The 26,116-nt window shown below is 44.0% G+C and overlaps 1 protein-coding gene across 1 annotated transcript in view; it reads left to right on the forward strand.

Moving 5' to 3' along the window:
• The window catches only part of MAP3K9 (mitogen-activated protein kinase kinase kinase 9), a 145,476-nt gene that overhangs the window by 33,089 nt on the left and 86,271 nt on the right, over positions 1–26,116 (forward strand). The window contains exon 2 of the mRNA XM_073609467.1: positions 8,702–9,115. Within this exon, the coding sequence (XP_073465568.1) occupies positions 8,702–9,115 (414 nt within the window). The remainder of the gene's footprint in view (positions 1–8,701; positions 9,116–26,116) is intronic.

Here is a 26,116-nt window from a genome sequence, read left to right on the forward strand (position 1 = left end):
TACTTAACTCCTTTTTTTTTTTTTTTTTTTTTTTACTTTTTGCCTTTAACCACTTAGCCTGCAGCAGTTTTACGCCGGCTGTTTGAAGGAGGATAGCTAGCTGCCATAACCCCGGTATCCTCGTCTTCAGCGGGCGGTCCGCTACAAGATAAAAGTGGTCTCTGCGGCAGATTCGCCACGAGATCACTTTTATCGGTGGTGGGAGAGGGCCTCCCGCCGCAATCCGGTGCCCTCCGCCGCTTATCAGAGCCGTCGGCGGCGGAGGCAATCGTGTCCTGTCATTAACTGTGCATGGGGACGAGTGAGGGGAAGATGGCCCCCACCCGTCTCCATACGATTGCTGGGCGGAAGCGATGTCACAACGTCTCTTCTGCCCACAGCTCTTAAAGGGCCATTTTTTTTTAAATAATTTTTTTAAATAACAATTTTTTAATTTTTTTTTTTTTTTTTTTTTTTTGCATTTTAGTGTAAATATGAGATCTGAGGGTTTTTTTGACTCCAGATCTCATATTTAAGAGGTCCTGTCATGCTTTTTTCTATTACAAGGGATGTTTACATTCCTTGTAATAGGAATAAAAGTGACAATTTTTTTTTTTTTTTTTTAAAGTGTAAAAATAAAAGGTAAAACAAATAATAATAAAAAAAAATTTTAAAGCACCCCATCCCGCCGAGCTCGCGTGCAGAAGCGAACGCGTACGTGAGTAGCCCCCGCATATGAAAACGGTGTTCAAACCACACGTGAGGTATCGCTGCGATCGGTAGAGCGAGAGCAATAATTCTAGCCCTAGACCTCCTCTGTAACTTAAAACATGCAACCTGTAGAATTTTTTTAAACGACGCTTATGGAGATTTTTAAGGGTAACAGTTTGTTGCCATTCCACAAGCGGGCGCAATTTTGAAGCGTGACATGTTGGGTATCAATTTACTCGGCGTAACATTATCTTTCACAATATAAAAAAAAATTGGGCTAACTTTACTGTTGTCTTATTTTTTTTAATTCAAAAAAGTGTATTTTTTCCAAAAAAAGTGCGCTTGTAAGACTGCCGCGCAAACATCTGTCCCAGTGTCACGTTCTCTGCAGACTGAAAGTGGATTGCCTTAATCTTGACCAGTTGCTACCAGTCAAATGTATCTCCACAACATGTTACTACCACTATGGGGATGGCATTCGCAAGGAGATGAGTGGCATTGGCTGCCTACTATAGCTTTTTGCCAATGGAACCCTTGGTTTCATCTGACCGAAGAATCATTTTTGCTGTTTCCCATGAGCCCTTTGTAAAGTTTCAAAGGGGTTATTATGGATGTGATTTTTGTTTTTGTAATAGGCCAATGCTTTAGAACCTAAAGCGATATTAAATTATTTTTTTAAATTTAAAATTAAATAACAAACGTATATGTATGAATGTGAATTAGGGACCTTAGATTGTAAGCTCCTTGAGGGTAGGGACTGATGTGAATGTACAATGTATATATATGTAAAGCGCTGCGTAAATTGACGGCGCTATATAAGTACCTGAAATAAATAAATAAATAAATGTTATACTTGCCTGCTCTGTGTAATGGTTTTGCACAGAGCAGCCTTGATTCTAATCTTCTTGGGTCCCCTGCTGGTGTTTCTGCTTCTCCCTTCAAAGTGCCCCAATAGCAAGTCATAAAGTATAGTATGGAGTTCCCCTGTAGCAAGATAAAAAAAAAAAAAAACGTCTGCCTTTAGAATCACTTTAAATCACTTCCTTCTCCTGCCCGGGACTACATGTCCCATGAGCCTTGCTCCTCTCACCTTCACAAGTCCTCGGGCACTTACGTGTATGGGTGGTGTACTGAGCTGTATGTGGCTCCTGGCCCCTCCCTCATTCCGGGTGCCCCTACAGCAAACAGCTTGTTATGGGGGCACCTGAGCTGAGCCACTGCTGTGTGTGTGTCCATTGACACATGGAGCCGCATCTTGGCCCCGCCCCTTCCGTGTCCTGATTTGGCTCACTGGCTGTGGTTGACAGCAGTGGGAGCTGCTGCCAAAAGCCAATTAGGAATCCGAGTCCCCGGAGAGGCAAAGCTCTCCTGGACATCGCTGGATCAAGAGGGGGCTCAGGTAAGTATTGGGGGGCCAGGGGGGCTGCTACACACAGAAGGTTTTTTACCTTCATGCATAGTATGCATGAAGGTAAAAAAAAACCTTGTGCCTTTTCAATCACGTTAATACTGAACTTGTTTTGACAGCAGCAGAATCACAAAGGTACAGCTGCAACATTTCCTAATGGATTGGATGTGCAGCAATACTCTAGCATCTTCATTTCTAGCAAAGGCTCATCAGCGGGGCAATATCTTGCTGGTTTGACTAGTGTGAGGGAAGGACACAGTGGCATAGATTTGGAGCAGTTCTTCCCTGGCAGTGTCAGCATTGACATTACAGTTAGTGTAACCTAGGTCTTACAAACTCTGTTTTACTAACTACCGTATTTATCGGCGAATAACACGCACAGGCGTATAACACACACATTCATTTTAAGAGGGAAGTTTCAGGAAAAAAACTTAAATTTCAAATAAGGAACTTTGAAGCAAAATAAGGGTCAGTGCCCATCTGCAGCCTCACCATTGCCATCAATGCAGCCTGATCAATGCCTATCTGCAGCCTCACAAGTGCCATTAATGCAGCAGCCTCACCATTGTCATTAATGCAGCAGCCTCACCATTGCCATCAATGCAGCAGCCTCACCATTGCCATCAATGCAGCAGCCTCACCATTGCCATCAATGCAGCAGCCTCACCATTGCCATCAATGCAGCAGCCTCACCATTGCCATCAATGCAGCAGCCTCACCATTGCCATCAATGCAGCAGCCTCACCATTGCCATCAATGCAGCAGCCTCACCATTGCCATCAATGCAGCAGCCTCACCATTACCTTCAATGCAGCAGCCTCGCCAGTGCCATTAGTACAGACTGATCGATGCCCATCTGCAGCCTAGAGGGGACAGGGAGGGGGGCGGGACGAGCGCCGACAGATTACATACAGTGAGAATCTCCTATGATAAACAGAACAGTAGTCCAATGGCGGCCCAGGAGATGGGACTTCTTATTACAGAGGCCGCCAAGTAAACACAGGATTCTCACTGTATGTAACCTGACAGGGCTCGTCCCACCCCCTCCCTGTCCCCTTCGAGGCAGCTAAAATTGAAGTATTGGCGTATAACACGCACACGCTATTTGCACCCGATTTTCATGGTGAAAAGGGGAGTGTTATACGCCAATAAATACAGTATGTAATTTCTAAAGTCTGTTTGCTTTACAGTGGTGCTTACATTTAGCGATTTATGTGTTCAGGGAAGAATACTTTGAATGCAGGTTTTCTTCATTCCGAATATTCATATGGCCCTGTCCAGCCACAGTCTGCCATAGACTTTGATAGGCAGCGGGGCTTAGCGCTCCACCTGTGCCTCCTGGGTGCTCTAAAACGCTGCGAGGGGTGTTCAGCCACTAGACACCCCTGTGTGCAAAAGAGCTTTTTGCAGTAAAGGCTTTCATTTGTAAATTATTTAGATAACCTTGCACAGTTTTCACTTTCACATTGACTATTTTATGTGGATCAGTGGGCAACATCCTCAGTTAAATCCCATTTTGATTTTAGATTATAGGAGTACAAATCATGGAAAAGTCCATCAAGAATAAGTTCATATGCAAGGTCCTGCATTTGACAGTTCATTTTGTCCCATAGTTTCTGGTGATAATGTATCCTTTTGTTCTCTCATACAGCAATGGAAGAATTTTTTAGCTGTTGGGAAGGCATGTGGCTAGAGACTATGATTTAAGTGGACTCTTTCACAGAGGATGACCGGTATTCTCTATCAGCTGTATTCACCAACCCAAGTGTGTGCTAAAGAGTATTCTGCTTGCTGACATTCTTTTGCAGAAAGAGAAAAAAAGAATACACTTACTTAGCTGAATTGCTGTGCCAGCAAGTGAAGTACAATGTTGGCAGCAGAATGAACGTGGAACCAGATGTTCTTTAGCAGAAACAAGTTTTAGGTGTATAAACCTTTTTTAAATTTTTTTTTTTGCGGGGGGGTTTAATGTGTTTATCCAGATTGTATTTTGCCTTACAAAGCTTAGAATAGTAATATAGCTAGCAGGACCCAAACCATGTTTTTGTGAAGCACACATTTCCAATTTCTATTCTGGGTTCCTTGTTTCTGTTGTTTTTTAACACACTCTAGCCCTCCTTATTTAAATAAAAAATGAATACAGACTTGTGTGGTATTTAACTGTAAATGTTCATTCCATGCAAGATGGGTTTTCATGGTTTTGTGCCTATAGGCAGCAGTCAAAGGCAGTATTAAATAGGGATCGACCGATTCATTTTTTCGGTGCCAATATGATACCGATATTTCAGCCACCTCTGCTGCCGATAGCTGATATTTTTTTTGCCAATATTTTGTACATTTTAAACTTTTCAAAAATAACTGGCACCTTGCTGTAGGTGGGTGGATGGCTGCTGGCTGGCCTGGCACCTTGCTGTGGATGGCTGGCTGGCTGCTTGCTGGCCGGCCTCAGTGGCTGTGGGTGGGTGGCTACGCTGGCCGGCCTCAGTGGCTGTGGGTGGGTGGCTATGCTGGCCGGCCTCAGTGGCCATGGGTGGGTGGCTACGCTGGCCGGCCTCAGTGGCTCTGGGTGGGTGGCTACGCTGGCCGGCCTCAGTGGCTGTGGGTGGGTGGCTACGCTGGCCGGCCTCAGTGGCTGTGGGTGGGTGGCTACGCTGGCCGGCCTCAGTGGCTGTGGGTGGGTGGCTATGCTGGCCGGCCTCAGTGGCCGTGGGTGGGTGGCTACGCTGGCCGGCCTCAGTGGCTCTGGGTGGGTGGCTACGCTGGCCGGCCTCAGTGGCTGTGGGTGGGTGGCTACGCTGGCCGGCCTCAGTGGCTGTGGGTGGGTGGCTACGCTGGCCGGCCTCAGTGGCTGTGGGTGGGTGGCTACGCTGGCCGGCCTCAGTGGCTGTGGGTGGGTAGCTACGCTGGCCGGCCTCAGTGGCTGTGGGTGGGTGGTTACGCTGGCCGGACTCGGTGGCTGTGGTTGGGTGGCTATGCTGGCCGGTCTCAGTGGCTGTGGGTGGGTGGCTATGCTGGCCGGCCTCAGTGGCTGTGGGTGGGTGGCTACGTCTGTCTGAGTGTCGAGGCAAGGGAGGCTTGTTGGGCCCAGTGCGCAGAAGCGTAATTTTGTTGTGTGCGTGCCCCTGCGCACTGGGTCTGCAGGCTTCTGGGCCCCAAAAAGATGGCCATGGGCCGCAGAGACCAATATCGGTAATATCGGTCTAGTTTGTGACCGATGCCGATGTTTTGAAAAATACTGATATCAGCCTTGCCAATAATAGGTCGATCCCTAGTATTAAACATTAAAGTGATTGTAAATGATCACCTTGCAAAAAAAAAAAAAAAACATTTTCCCCTATTTATAAAAAAAATAAAAAATAAATAAAAAGTAATCACATTCCCTCAATTCTCAGCTGCAAAAGAGCTGGGGGGGGGGGGGAGAGAAGCAGCAGCACACTGAGCTTCCCAGTGAATTTCTGTGCAGTGGGGGTGTGACAGGACAAGTCAGATTAGATCAGCATAGCTAGAGAACTGCCCAGGATGTGCTCTCTTGCTTAGTGTGGTCAGTTTTTAATAGGAAAGCAGGAATAGGAAATGTTGGGGTAACAAACGCTTTAACTGCACACAGCATTTTTACCTTTAGCTCCATGCTATGTATTAATAATTGCCAAGTTATTTAAAAATATGATGTCCCAAAGGCTTACATTTTGGCAGCTTAAAATTTTAAAAACTTGTGCTATCCTTGCGGTGCTTTCCTGAACTTCTGCTTGACGAGTATGCATCACTCACCGAGTTGAGCAGTCAGGTAACCTCCTGCATCAGGACTTCATGTCACATCATTCCTTATGCCTGGTCCATAATATGCATGTATTCCTTCTGTCACACCATTGTAGTCTCAGCCAGGCGCATGCATGTTAGGGTAGCTATGCTTTGGTTTCAAAGAGACACTGCATGGCACCCTATCAATGCAAATAACAGGGATGTAATTTTTGTAAGATTGTGCTGTGTAGACACAGGACAGCAACAATAGAACTACATGGGGTATGCTGTTAAATATACAATATGTTTAATAACACTTTATTTTGACAGTTTTTTGTTTTATTCTCCCCCCCCCCCCCTAAAATCTATGCTGACTAACCTGTGCAAGAAATATGTATATAATTTTAACTATAATAACTATTTTCTGCCTGCTTTGGTTTGGTCACGTGAACCTGTTCCCCTGTGTTATTCTGCGGAAGCTGCAGGGGAAAGTAGGGATTGCCAATAACAAGTGGGCCATAGGAACCTATAGGTGATGTCACCACTCCCAGGCATTCCCAGCTTGCAACAAATGAGCTTCCCTGCAGCTGCCACTGACTTACCCACATGACCAGACAGGAGTGGGTAAATACGACTTTCTTACACAGGTTAGTCAGCATAGGTATAAGGAGGGGTGAGGGTGTGTTTTAGGTCTAGTTAGGTTTGGTCTGGAATTCTACTTTAAGCCACGGTCATGTGATGCCACAGCTCTGAGTCTCCTCCTTTTCTGTTTACTTCCTGCTTGGGTCCTTCCTTGACTGTGTCCACCTCGGTTCCTGCTTGCTTTGGACACTTCTGATAGATATCTATCAGAGAGGTCCTCCCAGGATCCAGAGGAGGATGATATCATCACAGGAATATGGGAGGGGACTGGTGATCTGTCTCCATTTGCACCGCTGCAGTAAGGAGGGAAACCAAAGTTTGGAAAGATGGAGTAGGGCTGCAACTAACAATTATTTTCATAATTGATTAGTTGGTCGATTTATTGTTTCGATGAATTTATTAATCGGATAAAAAAACCTCAAAGTGTGGTGTATAATTTAGTTAATATGCAAGTCGGAAAAAAATATCTATATACAGTGGTAAATATAAATAACAAGCTATATGGTTGGGGAACAAAATATCTAATCCACTCTAAGAATAACAGACAGAAGCTATATACTGTGTGTGTGTGTGTCTATCTATCTATCTATCTATCTATCTATATATATATATATATATATATATATATATATATATATATATATATATATATATATATATATATATACACACACACACACACACCCCTCAGATTTTCCCCTCGCAGAATGAGGGCTGGCAAGGAGCTGGGCTGCCTTAGAGTGGGGCGGCGAGCACCGCTGGTGGGTGGGGTTGATCGGGAGCCGTTCTCCCAGCGATCTCCCTGGTGGAAAAGAGCATAGAGGAAGAGGAGAGCCGTGAGATCACCAAGCGGAGGCAATTTCAATGTAAGCTGTAACAGCGTGCTATTCGTGCTCTGTGATCCTGGGCTCTCCACTTCCTCCAGTCATGATCTGGCTGCCCTCTCTTCCTCCGCCCTGGCGAGGCTGCAATGTTGGGCATGGTGAATATGCCATGGGGGCACGATGAGGCTGCAATGGTGGGCACAGTGAGGCTGCAATGCACGGCGAGGCTGCAATGATGGGCACAGGTCATGCTACAATGATGGGCACAGCTCACGCTGCATTGATGGGCACAGGTGAGCCTGTATTGATGGGCAATGCTGAGGGGAACTGATAAAGTTGTTAATATTTATTTTTGTAACTTAATTCTGCATAAAACATTTAAGTGTCATTTCATTAATTTATGGGGGAGTGATTAGGGGCAGAGCAGGGTAGGGGTTGGGTGGGGCAACTGGTGGCGAGTAACCCTTGAGGCCTGGCTTAGTAGCTCAGGACTTGAAATTTTGAGTATGTAATTAATAAATAAAATAAATCTCTCTCTCTCTCTCTCTCTCTATATCTATATATAGATGTATATATATCTATATATAGATATATAGTATTTTAACTAGGAGTCAGACACAAAGCTATATGAAGGGGGGGGGGGGGGTATAAATATTTTATTTTAAAGTAGTTCTAAAGGCTGAGACTTTTTTTGCATGGATATAAACATTTTAAATATAATGCACAATGCTGGTAAACCTTTACTTTAAATATCATTGTAATGCCTTAGATCATCTCCAGTATTATCAGCCCCCAGCTTCTTTGGGTTCAGATGGTGATCTTCCCTGCACAGAGCCTACAAGTGATTGTAAACATTTATTTTTGTCCTACTTACCTGCTGTGTGTAATGATTTTGCATAGAGCAGCCTGTATTTTCCTCTTCTTGGGTCCCCTTCTGGCACTTCTGGCTCCTTCTCCCTTCAAAGTGCCTCAATAGCAAGCCACAAAGTATAGTATGGAGTTTCCCTGTAGCAAGGTAAAAAAAACTTCTGCCTTTACAATCACTTTATATCACTTCCTTCTCCTGCCCGGGACTACTTGTCCCATGAGCCTTGCTCCTCTCACCTTCACAAGTCCTCAGGCACTTACATGTATGGATGGTGTACTGAGCTGTATGTGTGCTGCACTGTGTTTACTGTAAACAAAAAATGCATTTTGTATGCAGCCCAAGTAATCGGTAATGAAAATAGTTGACAGCCCTGTATCCATTAAGACTGAAAAGACTGTTAGGATGTCTTTGCTTTCTCCACACCAGTGTCTTTGCTACATTTGATATCATTAGGGTTTTTATGTTTGTAAAAATAGATCTGTTTTTACTAACCTGTTTTATTTCCTATTTTTTCCCACGCTTGCCTTACAGTAGAAGAAATAGATTTTTCAGAGATGCTCCTGGAAGAGATCATTGGGATCGGTGGCTTTGGAAAGGTGTACCGAGCTATTTGGGGAGAGGAGGAAGTAGCTGTCAAGGCAGCACGTCATGATCCAGATGAAGACATCAGCCAGACTATTGAGAACGTCAGACAGGAAGCTAAACTCTTTGCTATGCTTAATCACCCCAACATAATTGCACTGAGGGGTGTCTGCTTGAAGGAACCCAACTTGTGCTTAATCATGGAGTTTGCCCGAGGAGGATCACTCAACAGGGTGCTTTCTGGGAAAAAGATTCCACCAGATATATTGGTGAACTGGGCAGTACAGATTGCCAGGGGGATGAATTACCTACATGATGAAGCCATTGTACCTGTCATACATCGGGACCTAAAATCCAGCAACAGTAAGTGTAACCTATAAGTACATTTAGAAGACATGATGGTAACACTTAACCAGATTGAGTTACGATTGAATATTTTTTGATGAAAGGAGCAACTAAGAATTTCAAGTATTAGCTATTCTTTAGTAATATAGTATAACATATTCCTCAGTGCAGTATCCTTGGTTACTACATTATTTTGTTTATTCATTTTGTAGAAGGTTAACCTTGCTGTCCTGCAACATTGAGGTACTGTGCTTAAAGTGTAAGTTCAACGCAACAGAAAATCTGTAAGATGGACTTACTGGACCCCCTCCCCATCCCACCCTTTCCCGCTGCACCCGAGCTCCATGATTCCCAGCCCTGTTAAGTCTAATTATTGGAGGAGAGCAGGCTTAGTTCTCGGCACAGCTAGAAACTGATCACGCTGTGCTCTCATGCCTTTTTAAAAAAGTATCAAAAAATATTTTGCTGATCTGAGGAATGACATGATGGGAACCTCTTTACCTACCTCATATAATACCTTGTATATCACTAAGTGTATACTATACGATTTGACTATTGATACCTAGTTCCAGTTACATAAGAACTAATGACTCTTGGAAAACAAGGACTGTTCTGTGGCATTGTATGGGTGACAATGACCATTTGTAGGAGGACCATTCAATGTGTTTCTACTTTGATGTTTTTGACAACTAACCGTGAGTCGTCTTGCTGAAACTTTTCCTGAAGAAGCTGGTTATCTCCTGCGAAACGTCATAGGGGAGCCACCAAGAACCTGTATTCAAGGAGTACTAGATGGTTTTGGTTATGTTTTATGTGCGGTTTTTGTGTGTTTTTTGTATGTTTTTTTATATGTATACATGTGCAATTTTTATCATATAATATTTTTTGATACTTTTTATAAAAATTGGGTACCATTATAGTCCTTATTTAGTTTGTTATGGTCCATTATTTTGTAGATCTTTGATTAGGATGAGGTACCAGACCTACATGGTCTACCAAATTAGGGTCTCTCATTGAGGCCTTCCTCCCAATTTCTTATTTTACATATCAGGAATATGAAATGTTGGGGTAACATATTCTTTAAGCTTAGCAAACTTTTGCTTTGCTCATTCAGTGCCCATTTTTTGATGCTATATGACGTGGTGGTTCTTCGACTTCAGCCGCCATTTTTGCTGAAGTTTGTCTCCTCTTAATCAGGAGATTGTTTGTTTGCCTTCTTTTTTTTCTCAGGCATTAGTCTCTTGGAAACAAAGCCCTTCGCCCATTTTAGATGTGATTTTGGCTGTCAAGATGTATTTGAAACTGTCTGCTGCAATCAGGCAGCTGGATTTTTTTTTTCATCCTTCATGAGTGTCCTAGGAACGGTCAGGTGGTTTCTAATGCCGCGTACACACGGTCGGACTTTTCGTCTACAAAAGTCCGACAGCCTGTCCGACAGACTTCTGGCGGACTTTCGGCGGACTTGCAGCAGACTTTCTAACGAACGGACTTGCCTACACACGACCACACAAAAGTCCGACGGATTCGTACGTGATGACGTACACCGGACTAAAATAAGGAAGTTCATAGCCAGTAGCCAATAGCTGCCCTAGCATGGGTTTTTGTCCGTCAGACTAGCACACAGACGAGCGGATTTCGGGGTCCGTCGTAGTTACGACGTAAAGATTTGAAGCATGTTTCAAATCTAAAGTCCGTCGGATTTGAGGCTGAAAAAGTCTGCTGAAAGTCCGGAGAAGCCCACACACGATCGGATTACCAGCCAGCTTTAGTCCGTCGGCGTCCGTTGGACTTTTGTAGACGAAAAGTCCGACCGTGTGTACGCGGCATAAGTCTACTATCTCATGGTGGATTTGTCAGCTTATTCCCCAAGCTTCTGGCTTGAAGGATAAGGTTTCACCTTTTCAAGTGAGGGCTCACTCTGCCAATAGTGTTTGGAGCCTCTTGGGCTATTCATCATCAGGCGTCAGTGGCCCGGGTTTGCAAAGCTGTAACCTAGGCTTCGGTACACACCTTTAACAAAGTTTTCACCAGGTGGTTGCAAGGACCGCTGAGGATGCTGCTTTTGGTGGCAGTGTTTTGTAGGCTGTGGAGTGGTGTCCTTGGCCATGACGGTGGCTACTGTGTCGCCTTCCCCTCGTGCATCGCTATGGCGCATCCCAGTTAGTCATGATTTATAGCCTGTTCTGTGCCCCGTGATGTACGAAAAAAATCATTTTTGTAAAATTCATTTTTCAGAGTACAACACGAGAGAAAGAGATCCCTCCCCTCTTTCTAGGGGTTCATTGCTACTTGAACTTCCTGTAGAGGGGCTATAAAGGGGTTCTGTGTGCCAGTGTCCGTTCACCTATAGGTAGCGCATAACCCAGGTAGTACTGATTTATAGCCTGTTCTGTGTCCCATGATGAACTCAAATTTATTTTTCAGGTAAGTATGAAATTTTCTATCCTAGGAATGGGAAAAGCACTTTTTTTAAAAAATCTGATATTCACCTTTCCCAGGTGGTGGCACTCCCCCGTACTCCAGCGGTGAACAGTTCCTGGGCATCCTTATGTCCATTGCAGGGCTATGAGACCTGCGCTGGCCTTGATGACATTAAAGGACCCTAGACTTTCAGGGTGCAGGGTAGAAGAGGCTGCTGGGACTGGTCTAACAGTGCAGAGGAGCCTGCTGGAGTAGAGAATGGGACAAGTTAAAGCTGTAGTAAATGCTGCTTGGTCACTTGTACCTACTGGTAAGCTTATAATAAAGTATAGGTATAGTGAATAAATATCTTCTAAACGTGCACCGATTAGGAGATATTTGCATATCTGTAGCAGCCAGTGACTTCACTTGTGTGTGCCATCCATTCAGAGCGCTGTGCCTTGATTATGGCTCCCATGCGCATGTGCGGGAGTGATGTCACGACCGGAGACCGAAAACCGTAAGGAACACTGGGTGAAGATGGAAGCCATAACAGCGTACCGCTGGAGGGCTCCATGTACGGGTAAGTCCTTCAAAATGTGCTAGTATGCAGTGCAGTGCACATGACATTAAAGGGGTTGTAAACCCTCACGGTTTTTCACCTCCATGCATTCTATGCATTAAGGTGAAAAACCTTTTGTGCTGCTGCACCCCCAGACCCCCTCCTCCATTTTTTTAACTGGACTCGATCGTTCCAGCTACAGGGGCAAGCACAGCAGCTCCAGTCGCTATCCTGGGTCCTCATTGGATAGATTGATAGCAGCAGGAGCCATTGGCTCCCGCTGCTGGTAATCAAATCCAGTGACACGGGGGCTGGGGCCGAGTCCTGCTGTTTTTTCAGTAGACGCAGCAGCAGGACTTGGGAGTGCGTCCGCACGAGTGCCCCCATGGAATGCGGCTCTCTGTGTGGGCGCCCGAGAAGAGGAGGCACCAGGAGCGCCACAGGGGGGGACTCCAGAAAAGGAGTATCGGGCTGCTCTGTGCAAAACCCTTGCACAGAACAGGTAAGTATGATATGTTTGTTATTTTAAAAAAAAACAAAATTTTATAATCACTTTAACGTGCAGGGGGACAGTTGTTTATTTTTATTTTTTTTAGACTTTACTACAGCTTTAAAAAAGATTTTCTTTCAGAAATTGGTGACATAGTTATTGCTGAACAACGCAGTCATCCAGGGTATCAGCTGTGCAGCTCAACTACCAAATGAAGTGACGTTAAAAGCTGAACTCCAGGAGGAAAAGTAAAAACGCTCCCTTGCAGTGGGGCGTTTTTTTTTTGTTTTTTATTTTTATCTATTTATTTTTTTTTTTCTTTTCTGTAGGCACATAAAGAAGCACCACTGTACACAGTACTGGGTTTTACACACAGTACAGTCTTTTCTCTTGTTGCATTATTGCATTAAAATAAATGATATTGCATTACAGTAACGCCGGTTATTACATTAACTTCATAATAACTGAACATCTGATATTAGAAGTGTCTGAACCGGGAACTAGATGATGATGATGATGATGCATAGCCAGGATTAAGGCAGAATAGGGCAGTGTACAGTATTAACATTTGAACATAGCTGTTCACAGATGGCAAGGGCTTGTTTTGTTACTATAAAAAGCATAAAGCAAACCCTTTCCAGAGTAGGTATAAAATACTTAATATGTAGATCTGGAGATACTAGCTGGTAAAGGCCTGTCTGAATAAATCTATTCCGTTTTCACTTTTAGAGCTGTATAAAAAGGAAAATGTATTAAACTGGAATGGATGGGAGGGGTGGGGTGATCGCTTGTTTTAATGCTGAGCTTCAGGCAGGAAAAAAACAGGGGATGCAGTAAGGTGAAATAACACGAGGGTTTACAACCCCTTTAACTACTTCAATACCAGGCACTTACAACCCCTTCCTGCCCAGGCCAATTTTCAGCTTTCAGTGCTGTCGTTGTTTTAATGACAATTGCGCAGTCATACAACATTGTACCCAAACTAAATTTTTATCATTTTGTTCCCACAAATAGAGCTTTCTTTTGGTGGTATTTGATCACCTCTGCATTTTTTATGTTTTGCTAAACAAATAAAAAAAGACCTAAAATTTTGAAAAAAAAAGTTTTTCTTTTGTTTCTGTTATAAAATGTTGTAATTAAGTAAGTTTTCGCCTTCACTGATGGGCACTGATAAGGCGGCACCGATGAGGTGGCGACGATGGGCACTTGTAGGCGGCACTGCAAGTGCAGAGCTTAATAAATTAGATGAAGTTTCACTTTGTAAAGAATATTTTTCACATACAAGGAAAATAATTTTTGCTTGCACGTGAGTTGATGATGAAAGTCAGCAGACCTCCCTCTCCCTTTTTTTTTTTTTTAAGCTCTGGAGCAACTGCGCTTGCCAAGTGCACAGTCTATATTCCTTTAGTAAATCCAACCGCAGTCTTTCCAAACTTTGTTCTTCCTCAAGTGTCTCCAACAGGCCATGTTTTGGGAATTTCATTTAGAAAAAAAATATTGATTGATAAATATCAAGCCATTGACATTATTTATTTATTTATTTACTTATTTTTAATAAAGTATCTGTATATTTCCAACAAATAAGACTGCATTTCGTTGTACTTCTAGGGGTAGGTTTGAACAACAAGGGTAAACCGTAAGCTTTCTTACTTGGAATTGATTTAATTAAAGCAGTTGTGCAGGTTAAGGAGATCCTAAAAACATGTTGTAATACTTGAGGACTGAGGTTGAGATTCACATCTAGAAAACATACACAACACACATCGTACTTTCCTGCTCTGTGCAATAGCCCTAAGCAGGCCCCATTTCTCCTCCTCTAGGGGCCCCTGCCAGCGCTTCTGTCTCCTCCTTCTCAGTGTGCCACCATAGGAAGCCCCTTCCTATTGTGGCATACCTGTGGGCTTGATCCCAAGCCGTGCTGCTTCTGTTCATTGACACAGACAGCACGACTCAGCCCTGCCCCCTGCCCAGTCGTCAGAAGATTTGATTGATGACAGCAGGAGCCAATGGTTCCAAATGCTGTCAGTCTGGCCTGTGAGGAGGGCGAAAGCGGAGAGAGATGCTGCTCTCATGCGCATCGATGGATGGAGATCAGGCTCAGGTAAGTAAGGGGGAGCTGTACACAGAAGGTTTTTTTTACATTAATGCAGTGAATGCATTAAAGTAAAAGTAAACCTTCTGCCTTAAGGGTAGGTTCACACCTTTGCAGGTTGCATTTGATGTGTTTTGCGGCAAGGTTTGCTGTTTTCACATGTGTTTTTTGTTTTTGGGATGTTAAAAATAGTACATTTTATACGCTGTGCTTTCGAATATTACACAATAAATGCGTCCTGAAGATTAAAATTAACCGCTTCAGCCCTGGAAGATTTTACCCCCTTCCTGACCAGAGCACTTTTTGCGATTCGGCACTGCGTCGCTTTAACTGACAATTGCGCGGTCGTGCGACATTGCACCCAAACAAAATGGACGTCCTTTTTTTTCCCCCACAAATAGAGCTTTCTTTTGGTGGTATTTGATTGCCTCTGCGGTTTTTATTTTTTGCGCTGTAAACAAAAAAAAAAAGCGACAATTTTGAAAAAAATGCAATATTTTTTACTTTTTGCTATAATAAATATCCCCCAAAAATATATTATAAAAAAACCTATTTTTTTCCTCAGTTTAGACCGATATGTATTCGTCTACATATTTTTTGGTAAACAAAATCGCAATAAGCGTATATTGATTGGTTTGTGCAAAAGTTATAGCATCTACAAAATAGGGGATAGTTTTATGGAATTTTTATTATTCATTTTTTTTTTTTTTAACTAGTAATGGCGGCGATCTGTGATTTTTATCGGGACTGGGACACTATGGAGGACACATCGGACAATTTTGACACAGTTTTGGGTCCATTAGCATTCATACAGCAATCAGTGCTATGAAAATGCATTGATTACTGTAAAAATGTCACTGGCAGTGAAGGGGTTAACCACTAGGGGGCAATCAAAGGGTTAATGTGTTCTCTATTGTGTGTTCTAACTGAAGGGGGGAGGGGACTGTGTAGGGGAGATGGCAGATCACTGTACTCTGTATGAACAGACGATCTGTCTGTTCTCCCCTGCTCTTACACACACAGATCCCAGTTCTCCGTGTGCCCCGGGTGATCGTGACCGCCGGGCACTCGCATTGGCTCCTTGGGCAAGCAAGGGGCGCGCATGCACCCCCTAGTGGCCGAATATGTTACCGACGTAACATGACGGCAATTCGCGCAGCCAAGCCATGTTGCCGCAGTATAACTGCAGCAGCTGGTCGGCAAGTAGTTAATGTTGTTAGGAGGTGTCTGTTGTCATGCAGGAAAAAGGACATGTACGTGAATTTTTTATGTGATTCCTTTAACCACTTCCGGACCGCCCACTGTATATATACGTCCTTTTTTTGAAGATGGATATCTCGGTAACGGCAGCAGCTGCTGCCACAACCGAGGTATCCATCTTTAGGGCCGGCGGTTCTGTACACGATAATGGTGGTCTCTGCGGCGGGTTCGCAGCGAGATCACCGTTATCGGCGGCGGGAGAGGTGCCACCCCCCTCCCGCTGCTCTCCCGCATCCTCCGCCGCTTACCGGAGCCGTCGGTAGCGGCAGAGGCGATCGGGTCCCTTCCCTTCCTCAGTATGGAGACGAGTGAGGCTAAGATGGCCCCCACCCGTCTCCATACCATAGGACGGCCGGAGCGACGTCATTACGTCAGCTCCGCCCACTTCTCTTAAAGGCACATTTTTTCTTGTGTCATTTTTTTAAACGACTTTTTTTTTTTTTTGCATTCTAGTCTAAATATGAGATCTGAGGACTTTTTGATCTCATATTTAAGAGGACCTGTCATGCTTTTTTCTATTACAAGGGATGTTTACATTCCTTGTAATAGGAATAAAAGTGATCCAAATTTTTTTTTTTTTTTAAAAACAGTGAAAAATAAATAAAAAAATAAAGTAAAATAAATAATAAAAAAAAAAAAAAAATTTTTTAAAGCGCCCCATCCCGCCGAGCTCGCGCGCAGAAGCGAACGCATACGTGAGTAGCGCCCGCATATGAAAACGGTGGTCAAACCACACATGTGAGGTATCGCCACGACCGGTAGAGCGAGAGCAATAATTCTAGCCCTAGACCTCCTCTGTAACGCAAAACATGCAATCTGTAGAATTTTTTAAACGTCGCCTATGGAGATTTTTAAGGGTAAAAGTTTGATGCCATTCCACGAGCGGGCGCAGTTTTGAAGCGTGACATGATGGGTATCAATTTACTTGGCGTAACATTATATTTCACAATATAAAAAAAAAAATTGGGCTAACTTTACTGTTGTCTTATTTTTTTAATCAAAAAAGTGAATTTTTTCCAAAAAAAGTGCGCTTAGAAGACCGCTGCGCAAATACGGTGCAAAAAAAAGTATTGCAATGACCGCTATTTTATTCTCTAGGGTGTTAGAAAAAAAACAATATATAATATTTTTGGGTTCTAAGTAATTTTCTAGCAAAAAAACCTGTTTTAAACTTGTAAACACCTAAAATCCAAAATGAGGCTGGTCTTAAAGTGGTTAAAGTCTATAGAGCCAAAAATGCACAAAAAAGATCCCTGCACCTTTCTGTAAAACACACCAGTAGAAACTGCATAAATGTGAACTTGAGCCGTAGGACCTAATATTAAAGACGAGGTCCGCCCACCACTAAAAAAATTAAAAGCCAGCAGCTGCACATACTGCAGCTGCTGACTTTTAATAATCGGACACTTACCTGTCCTGGAGTCCAGCGATGTTGGCACCGCAGCTGACGTTTCCATCAGCTCTTGGGTGCATGCCGCCTCCATTGCAAGTAAGGGGGACCCAGCAGTGAAGCCTTATGGCTTCACGCCTGGAAACCTACTGCGCATGCGCGAGGCTCCACTCCTCTCTCCTACTAACCCGGCGGCCGGGGAAGGAGGAGGGAGCCCGGGCGGTGACATCAATACCCGCGGCTGAGGCTCCCGGAAGTGGAAACAGGATACCTGTGAAAGACGGGTATCCTGTCCCCCCCCAAGCCCCCCCCCCCCCCCCCCGAAAGGTGCCAAATGTGGCACCAGAGGGGGAGAGGAGCACAACGAGCGGAAGTCCCACTTTTGGGTGGAATTCCGCTTTAAGTGGACTGTAGTGTGTTTCTGCAAGTCTGCAAACTCACTGCAAAACACATAGGTGTGAACCTAGCCTTAGAACCACTGTAAACCCAAAACTTCGCTCCTTAATCCCTGATCTTAATGTAACCCCTAATTGTATCCTTTTATACCTAGTAAACCCTTCTGTATTATGCTTGCCTCTGCACCAAAAGACAAGTGCTGCACCCACACATAACAGTGCCAAGATCTTGGTGCCAGAAGCTACTGATCCATAGGAGCCATTCATACGTTCGTTCTTGTCTTTGGTCTCTGAATCTGTTCTGTGAATGTTACTTTAGCCTCTGTCTGTGCACATTATTGTAATTACAACAATCCTGTGTGCTCTCCTTTTTGCCATATGAAGTGGTAAGCCGTGCATCAAACAACCATAACTGAATATGAATAAAGTCCTAATTTCTTACAGATACAGAGTTGAAGTTGCATGTTTTACAATAATGGGGGTGATTCAATAAGACAAAACATTTCTGGAGCTGTGTGTATAGTCATACAATTTTCATGGTTGGTACTGACTTGTTTAACAAATAAAAGTAGTATTTATTTGCGACACTTTTACAATAGGACGTTGTTGTGCCAACTTCATTCCATGTTGGTGTAAATTGTTGATTGTGTTGAAAGAACTTCACCACCGTATTCATTGCCAGGCTCTTCTTCCGTGCTGCCATTTTGAATGTTGTGGCTCATGGGCACATAAACCTTACGTGCAGGGCATTTCTGTGCATGCGCACAGTGCCACCAGTTCTTGTATATGGGTGCTCTGTTCACAGGTGACATGTGCGCATGCAGACAAAACGCCACAGATGTACAGTACATTGCATTCTAGGATGGCTGTGACTTGGCAATCCCAGGAGGCAGTGGGGCCCTGAAGACTGCAAATCCGGAAGTGCTGCCTTGCAGCACAAAAGACACCCAAAGGTACACATTTTAATATTTTTTGAACATTTATGTAAGAGGGAGGGGGAGGACCAAAAAAAAAAATTACTGTTATAAAGAATTAAGTTCAGCTTTACATGGGGCGTACATAACCATATACCTGTGGAGGGCTGTTGACCTGCACAGGTGTTCCGTACATCCCCATGCAAACAGCCCAATTGCTGTCAAATGGGACGCATCTAGGATGTGTTCAGAGATGTCACATTGAGAGCAGTGACTGTGTCTTTGCACCTGTTGTGTTTCAATTGACAGCAATTTAAAAGTAATATACTCACATACCATGCTAAAGAGAGAGCCTATAGCAAATCTCCAACAGAACAACCAGAATGGATGGCACCCCTTCTTGTAAAACCGAGCAGGTGTCCTAGAGTTTCTGCAGATGCTAACGTGTTTCAAGGGTGTCCCCTTTTCTTTAGAGATACTGTACAGTCATGTATGCCTTGTGGAAACCAAGGCCTAAAGGTGGCCATACATGGGTCGGTTTTTGTCCAGCCAGCTGAGACTGATCAAAAAAAAAGAAAAAAAAAAGAAAAACACCAACAGGCTGGTTTTACAGAAGTTGATTGCTAGATCACCTTCTGTTAAACCACTGTGGCCACACATGCATGGAAATTCAGCCGGTTCTTGCTGAACCGGCTGAGTTTCCATCCATGTATGGCCAACTTTATGTTCTAATGGAACAGATAATTGATAGGTTTTCAATACTCTCCTAAATTTTCCAAGTAGCATCAAACAGCCTATAAAACTCTACAATTTTGCAGCAGTAATGCTTGTGACAATTCTATCAGTGTTGTGACAGATGCGGGCCAAATGTCGGGAGACCATGGCTGGTTGAAAAACAAAATGGCCGGCATTTGGCCCATGTGTATGTCGGTCTGTCCGACAGAACCCTTCCATTTGTTCTGGCGGAGGGGCCGTCCCCCTGTCAGAACACAACAACTCAGCGGGGGAGATTGCTGGACTAAACCTCACATGATTAGTACAGTGGCTCCGACTGGAGCTGTCAGGTTTTTTTTTTTTTTTTTTTTTTTTTTGGTGCAACCCGCTGGATTGCATGAAAAAAAATTGTAGTGTGTACCCGGCTTTTACACCAGGAGTCTCCAAACTTCCTAAGCAAATGGCCAGTTTACTGCCCTTCAGGCTTTAGGGGGGACGTACTGTGGCCACTAGGAGTAAATCATGTCCCATCCTTGGTTTTAATGGGACAAATTGTGCCCCATTGATGGTGTCAGTGGGACTAATGGTGCCCCATTGATGGTGTCAGTTGAAGGAATAGTATCCCATTATTAGTATCGGTGGGAGAAATGGTGCCCCATCATTGCTATAAGTGGGAGGATTAGTGGCCCATTATTGGTGTCATTTGGAGGAATAGTGCCCCAAGGGCTGGATACAGGCAAGCAAAGGGCCACGTCTGTCCCTGGGCCACAGTTTGGAGACTACTGATTTACACCTTACATGCATACCTACCTACCTACCTACCTACATACATGCAATCCCATAATTTTTCTTACTGCTTGACTAAACTCTTCCTAAAGAGTATCTATGACACTATCAATGGTTGAGCCACTGAGCACAGCATGGAACCAGGAAACCGATGCCCCCAGAAGTGTTGGATTCTGCAAGATCTTCAGCTGGCATCTTCTCTGTTACTGCAGGGATTGGAGGCGCGGGCAGCATGCGAATTGAGTATTTCATGTCGTCTTTGCAGGCATCACTTTGTTCTTAAACTAAAGGATCAAATTAGTCACTTTGAGCCCACACAACCTCTAAAGTTAATAATGCTTAACTTTAAAGTTAAAATTTAACAGTTTCAACAGCTCTATTAAAACAAAAGGTGTAATTTCGAATGAGGAGCCTCATCACTCCCTCTTCTAACAGAGGCCCGAGTCCTACTGCATTATAAAGTGACGATTTATTGAGGACTTTTTAATTAAATGGCAATTGAGGTGCTCAGGGGAATGTTGAAGGCCCCAGCGATGGGTCAAACAAAATAGCACTAAGTGACTTCAAAAGATCCCATTCTTTTCATTTACTGCCTGACCACATTATTACAGAAGCTTGCGAAGCTTGGCAGATTAAAGCCCTGGAGCAGAAAATGCTTTCACACAAAAATAATGTCTGTGTGTAGCAAAAACAACAATCAGCGGGGAGTTTATTCCTTCAAAAGCATTGATCAGCAGTAAGGTGATTTTCTGTATAATAAAACAAAAGCTGATATGAGGTCTGAAAATTGCAATAGTAAATGGGTTATTTAGCAAAAGTGGCTCTCTGCTTAGAATGATCATCCAGTAATCTAGAGCTCTGATGTCCAATTCAGGTTCTTGGTAGTAATTCAGGTTTAAAGGAAAACTATGACTTAGGCTGGGTTTACATATGCAAATTGGATGCGGGTTTCCCCATGTCCCATTCGCGTGACAGGAGAGCGTGCCTGGCTTTCAATGGAGCCGGTTCACACAGCTCCAGTGCAAATTCAGGCAAAAAATTCGGACCTGATTCGCACCTGAACCAGTGAACAGGGACACACCGGACCCCATGCTGTGAACTGCGAGCGCAGAATATGTGAACCCAGCCTAAAGCTTTTTTTGGCCATACTTGTTTTGTGGGTCACAAAAGTGCACTTATTTGTGTTCTCCTTGTGACCCAGAATGAGCCGACAGCGGAATCAGATCCACTCCAGACTCTAGAGGGATCCTGACAGTGTCGGGATCCACACAGATGTCTTACAGCCATACAGCCTCTCAGTGCAGCCACCACATATAATTATTGGTAGGCTGCAAAAAAAATACATTTTTGGTTATGGATTTTAAGCAGTTGTAAACCACTGGACATTTTTTTTGTACCTGCCAGGTAAAGGCATAATGTGCTAGTATGCATAGCATACTAGCACATTATGTTAAACTTACCTTCAGGCCGGGTTCACAGTGGAACTGGCTGCAGATCACACAGGAGCGCTGTGTGTCCCTGTTCCCCATTTCAGGGATGAATTAGGGCTGAATCTATGCCTGAATTCGGCCCTGAAATGGAGCCAAAGACGCACAGTGCAGTGCGCTCCGCAGCCTCAACAGAGATATGTGAACCGGCTCCATAGGGAGCCAGTCACATTCTCCTGCTATGTGAATTGGATGCGGGGAAAACCACATCCAATTCGCATAGGTGTGAACCCGGCCTAAAACTAAGCTCTTCCAGCGCCGAGATGTCAGCGCTGCAGGCACTCTTCTCTTCACCTGACTCCTGGGTTCGCGGACTCCGGCTCTGTGACTGGTATGGGTGGCCGTTCCTTCAGAGTGCGTGTGCCAGTGATGTCATTGGCTGCATCTACACTAAATATCTTGGTGCACGTTTAAGAGATATTTACACTACCTATAGGTAAGTCTTATTATTATAGGCTTACCTATAGGTAAAAACAAGAGATGGAAATTTACTTCCAATTTTAATACCACTTTTAAAAGGTTCTTTTGGACAAAGCTGACCAAAACATTCTACTTCCATTACTAATTCATGCGCTCACTGTCAACGTTGTATAAACTGCATGTAGCGTCATCTACATACAGTGTACAGTGCTGCAGTGTATTTTTTTGAATGAATGCTTCTTGTGGCTAAGGTGAGCGGATGACCTCACAATCTCTGTCTCAGCCAATCTGTGGGAAGACTTGTATTTATTCATAAAATATTAAAGTGGATGTAAACTCAATGTCATCCTTTCTAAACTACTGCCATAGGGGTTATCTATAGGGATAAACATGCCTCCTGCATGTATCTTTACCTGTCAAATGTCTCCCCTCTGTCTGTTATGAGACCCGAAAAACTGCAGATTCTGTGGGTGGGTCTGTTGTCTGGAGCTCGGTGGGTGGAGTCGTGATGTCAGTAGACTCCCCGCCCACCTCTACACTCCCCTTGTCAATATGCATTTCTTCTGTGTATTTCTTACACTGAACTTCTGCTATGATCTCTAACATCCAGTGAAAAGACAGGAAAGTAACCACATGACTTCAGCATGCCAAATCATGGTGAGGTGTGGAACAGCCAATCCTTGCAGAGCTGCTAAAGAAAGGAGTGGGGGAGGGAATTAAAAAATACTGCATGTTTTAGGCTAGTGCACGAGATGTAAATCACCTGTCACTCACAGCAAGGGGGAGGATTTGACAAAGTTTTTCTCAGTTTGTCAAGATTTATCTCACTGAACAATAAAAGAGGATTGCTCAGAGATGGATTAACTCTGTGTGGCAAGACTGGGCTCAAATGATAGCAAATCTTATACTCTACAGTATGAAAAAAAAAAAAATTCGGGTTTACATCCACTTTAAGCTTCCAGTGCTCAGCCTGACTTGATTTGTTCCGGGACAGGAAATCCTTGTCCGCTGCTGAAACCCAGCGCTGTATACTATATGTAGCACATACCACATACAGACTATACAGCGCTGACTGCTGGTGAATGTATTTGTGAAGGAAAGTGTTTGTTTGAACCAGCTTGGTCCAAGTGAACTGTAAAATGAAAAGAAACCTGGAGTTACACCATTTAATTGCCAAATATTTGTAATATGCACAGCTTGTGATAATGCCGCCACTATGAAAAGCTAGCTAAACCTTTTTGTGTGTGTTTTTTTTTGTTTTGTTTTTTTATATAGAGTTGAGGGGTTTGGGACCCCTGTTGGATATTTATTGCTGTTTTTGTCCTATTAACATTATCACTGGCATTAAACGTGAGGGATATCTTTGTGTGCAGAGATTTGGTCTGGTGTCAGCTGTCTACAAGGGGATTTAGGTCACTTATGGAGAGACTTCCTCTCACTTTCGTTTTACTTCAAGTCTGCTTTGGAGGAAATCTCTTGAATGGGATATGGATGGAAAAAAAAGAAAGAAAGCGTTTTTAGCATCCGCTACCCTCTCCAAAATAAAAATATTGGCTTTAAATTTACTTTAACTATTGCAGCCTTAGAACTTCTGTGTCACGAACTGCTCAATGGACTATGACAGAAGAACAGGAAAAGGGGGTTCCCCTAAATGGACTATGACAGAAGAACAGGAAAAGGGGGTTCCCCTAAATGGACTATGACAGAAGAACAGGAAAGGGGTGTTCCCCTAAATGGGCTAAGACAGAAGAACGTCACACTGGAGTTCTTTTTAATGCTGTTCTCTATATTGCCCATATACTTTCCCCATTCTGCCCCCAGTGCCTGAAAACATGTCCGGTTGGCAACACTGCAGTTCCATTGAAACTAGCTGGGTTAGATACTCTGTTATGATATGGCTCATGGGAATATTATTATGTATTTCACTAGGTTATAGTAACAGATTTTTAAATACACGTAGAAATTGTTAATGTCCAAAAGGGCTTTTTTTTTTTTTCTCTAGCATGTCCACACAAAAATGGAACTTCCGCTTTTCGGAACCCCCCCCCCCCTCCGGTGTCACATTTGGCACCTTTCAGGGGGGAGGGGGGTGCAGATACCTGTCTAAGACAGGTATTTGCACCCACTTCCGGCATAGACTCCCATGGGAGTCTATGCCTCTTCCCGTCCCGACCGCGCTGTCTGCTGGGAACACACAGCTCCCAGGAGAGAGCGGGGACCACTAGGGACGCGCAGTGCGACTCGCGCATGCGCAGTGGGGAACCGGGAAGTGAAGCCGCAACGATTCACTTCCTGATTCCCTCACCTAGGATGGCGGCGGCAGCTGCCGAGAACCGAGCGGGTTCTCGGCGTCCCCTGCCGACATCGCTGGACCCTGGGACAGGTGAGTGGGCATGTATTAAAAGTCAGCAGCTGCAGTATTTGTAGCTGCTGGCTTTTAATATTTTTTTTTTTTTTAGCGGTGTGGGTGAACCCCCGCTTTAATCCATTTTTTTCCCCAGTCTTCTTCATATGTTAGTCTCTCTAATCTGATACCCGGTTTACCTTTCAGTTTGATTGTGTTTCTATCTTATGGACATCTAGAAATAAAGAAAAGCATTTGATATCAACAGGATTTCCTGAGAGGTATCCTGAAAATGTGTTTGAGATTTGCTGAGAAGGCAAGGAAGTTGTTCCTATTTGTGCTCCTTTCTGGGGTCACCATGCAGCTACATGCTGACCAAACCTATAGTGACTTCTTTTTAAAGTTGCTGAAGTTTTTTTACTTCACCTTTTTAAGACCTGGTTACACAGCAAATCCCGGTAAAAGCAATTGGTAAACTGCTAAGGCTGTCTAGGGCAAATTGCACCTGTGTTGAAGTCAGAACCCAAACTAGGTTTATTTTATATCAACGATTCAAAGAATCAGGTCAGTCAGGATTGACTGCATGCCCCTGGACCTCAGCAGAGGTATTTTCTAGATTTCAGCAAGGACATAATTAGTAGGCTTTTCACTGGGATTCTGGGTGAGGTGATAGGTGAGGTGATATCTGCTGCTTAGTGTTTCCAAAGGCAAGGGGCGAGGATCTGATGTCACATGCTGCACAGCTCAGATAGGAGAGCTGAGTGTAATCTGAGACCTGAGTGGAGGGAATGAACACACACACCCTCTACACAATCTCCTAATGAAACCTGTACAGCTGAGGCTGTCAATCACAGGCTGTGTGCTGGAGTTCCCCACCCTGTCGTCCGCTATTCCTTGAAGTCCGCACAACCCATCCAATATAACACATGCAGATAGCAGAAGGAGGCAGTGGACAGAAACCACACTCAGTGCTTTGGATTGAGGAAAGTACACACTATATAGAAGGATGTGCTTTGTTCATTTTTCATGTCAGATGTTTACAACCACTGTAGGTTGCTGGCTGCACATGACATATACAATACATGTAAGGCAGAATGTGTCCTTACAGAATTCTCCGCTTCTCATTATTATTATTATTATACAGGATTTATATAGCGCCGACAGTTTACGCAGCGCTTTACAACATTAGGGCAGACAGTACAAGTACAATACAATTCAATACAGGAGGAATCAGAGGGCCCTGCTCGTTAGAGCTTACAATCTATCGATCACTGACACTTACAAAACACTAAACGCATAACTGCAGCGTTCGCAGAGTCAGGCCTGATCCCTGCGATCGCTAACAGTTTTTTTGGTAGCGTTTTGGTGAACTGGCAAGCACCAGCAGCCTAGTACACCCCGGTCGTAGTCAAACCAGCACTGCAGTAACACTTGGTGACATGGCGAGTCCCATAAATGCAGTTCAAGCTGGTGAGGTGGCAAGCACAAGTAGTGTCCCGCTGCCACCAAGAAGACAAACACAGGCCCGTCGTGTCCATAGTGCCCTTCCTGCTGCATTCGCCAATCCTAATTGGGAACCCACCGCTTCTGCAGCGCCCGTACTTCCCCCATTCACATCCCCAACCAAATGCAGTCGGCTGCATGAGAGGCATTTTCTTTATGTCCTCCTGAGTACCCCTACCCAACGAACCCCCCCCCAAAAAAGATGTCGTGTCTGCAGCAAGCGCGGATATAGGCGTGACACCCTCTATTATTGTCCCTCCTG

The sequence above is a fragment of the Aquarana catesbeiana genome, linkage group LG13 (genome assembly GCF_042186555.1).
Source record: "Aquarana catesbeiana isolate 2022-GZ linkage group LG13, ASM4218655v1, whole genome shotgun sequence".
NCBI lineage: Eukaryota > Metazoa > Chordata > Amphibia > Anura > Ranidae > Aquarana > Aquarana catesbeiana.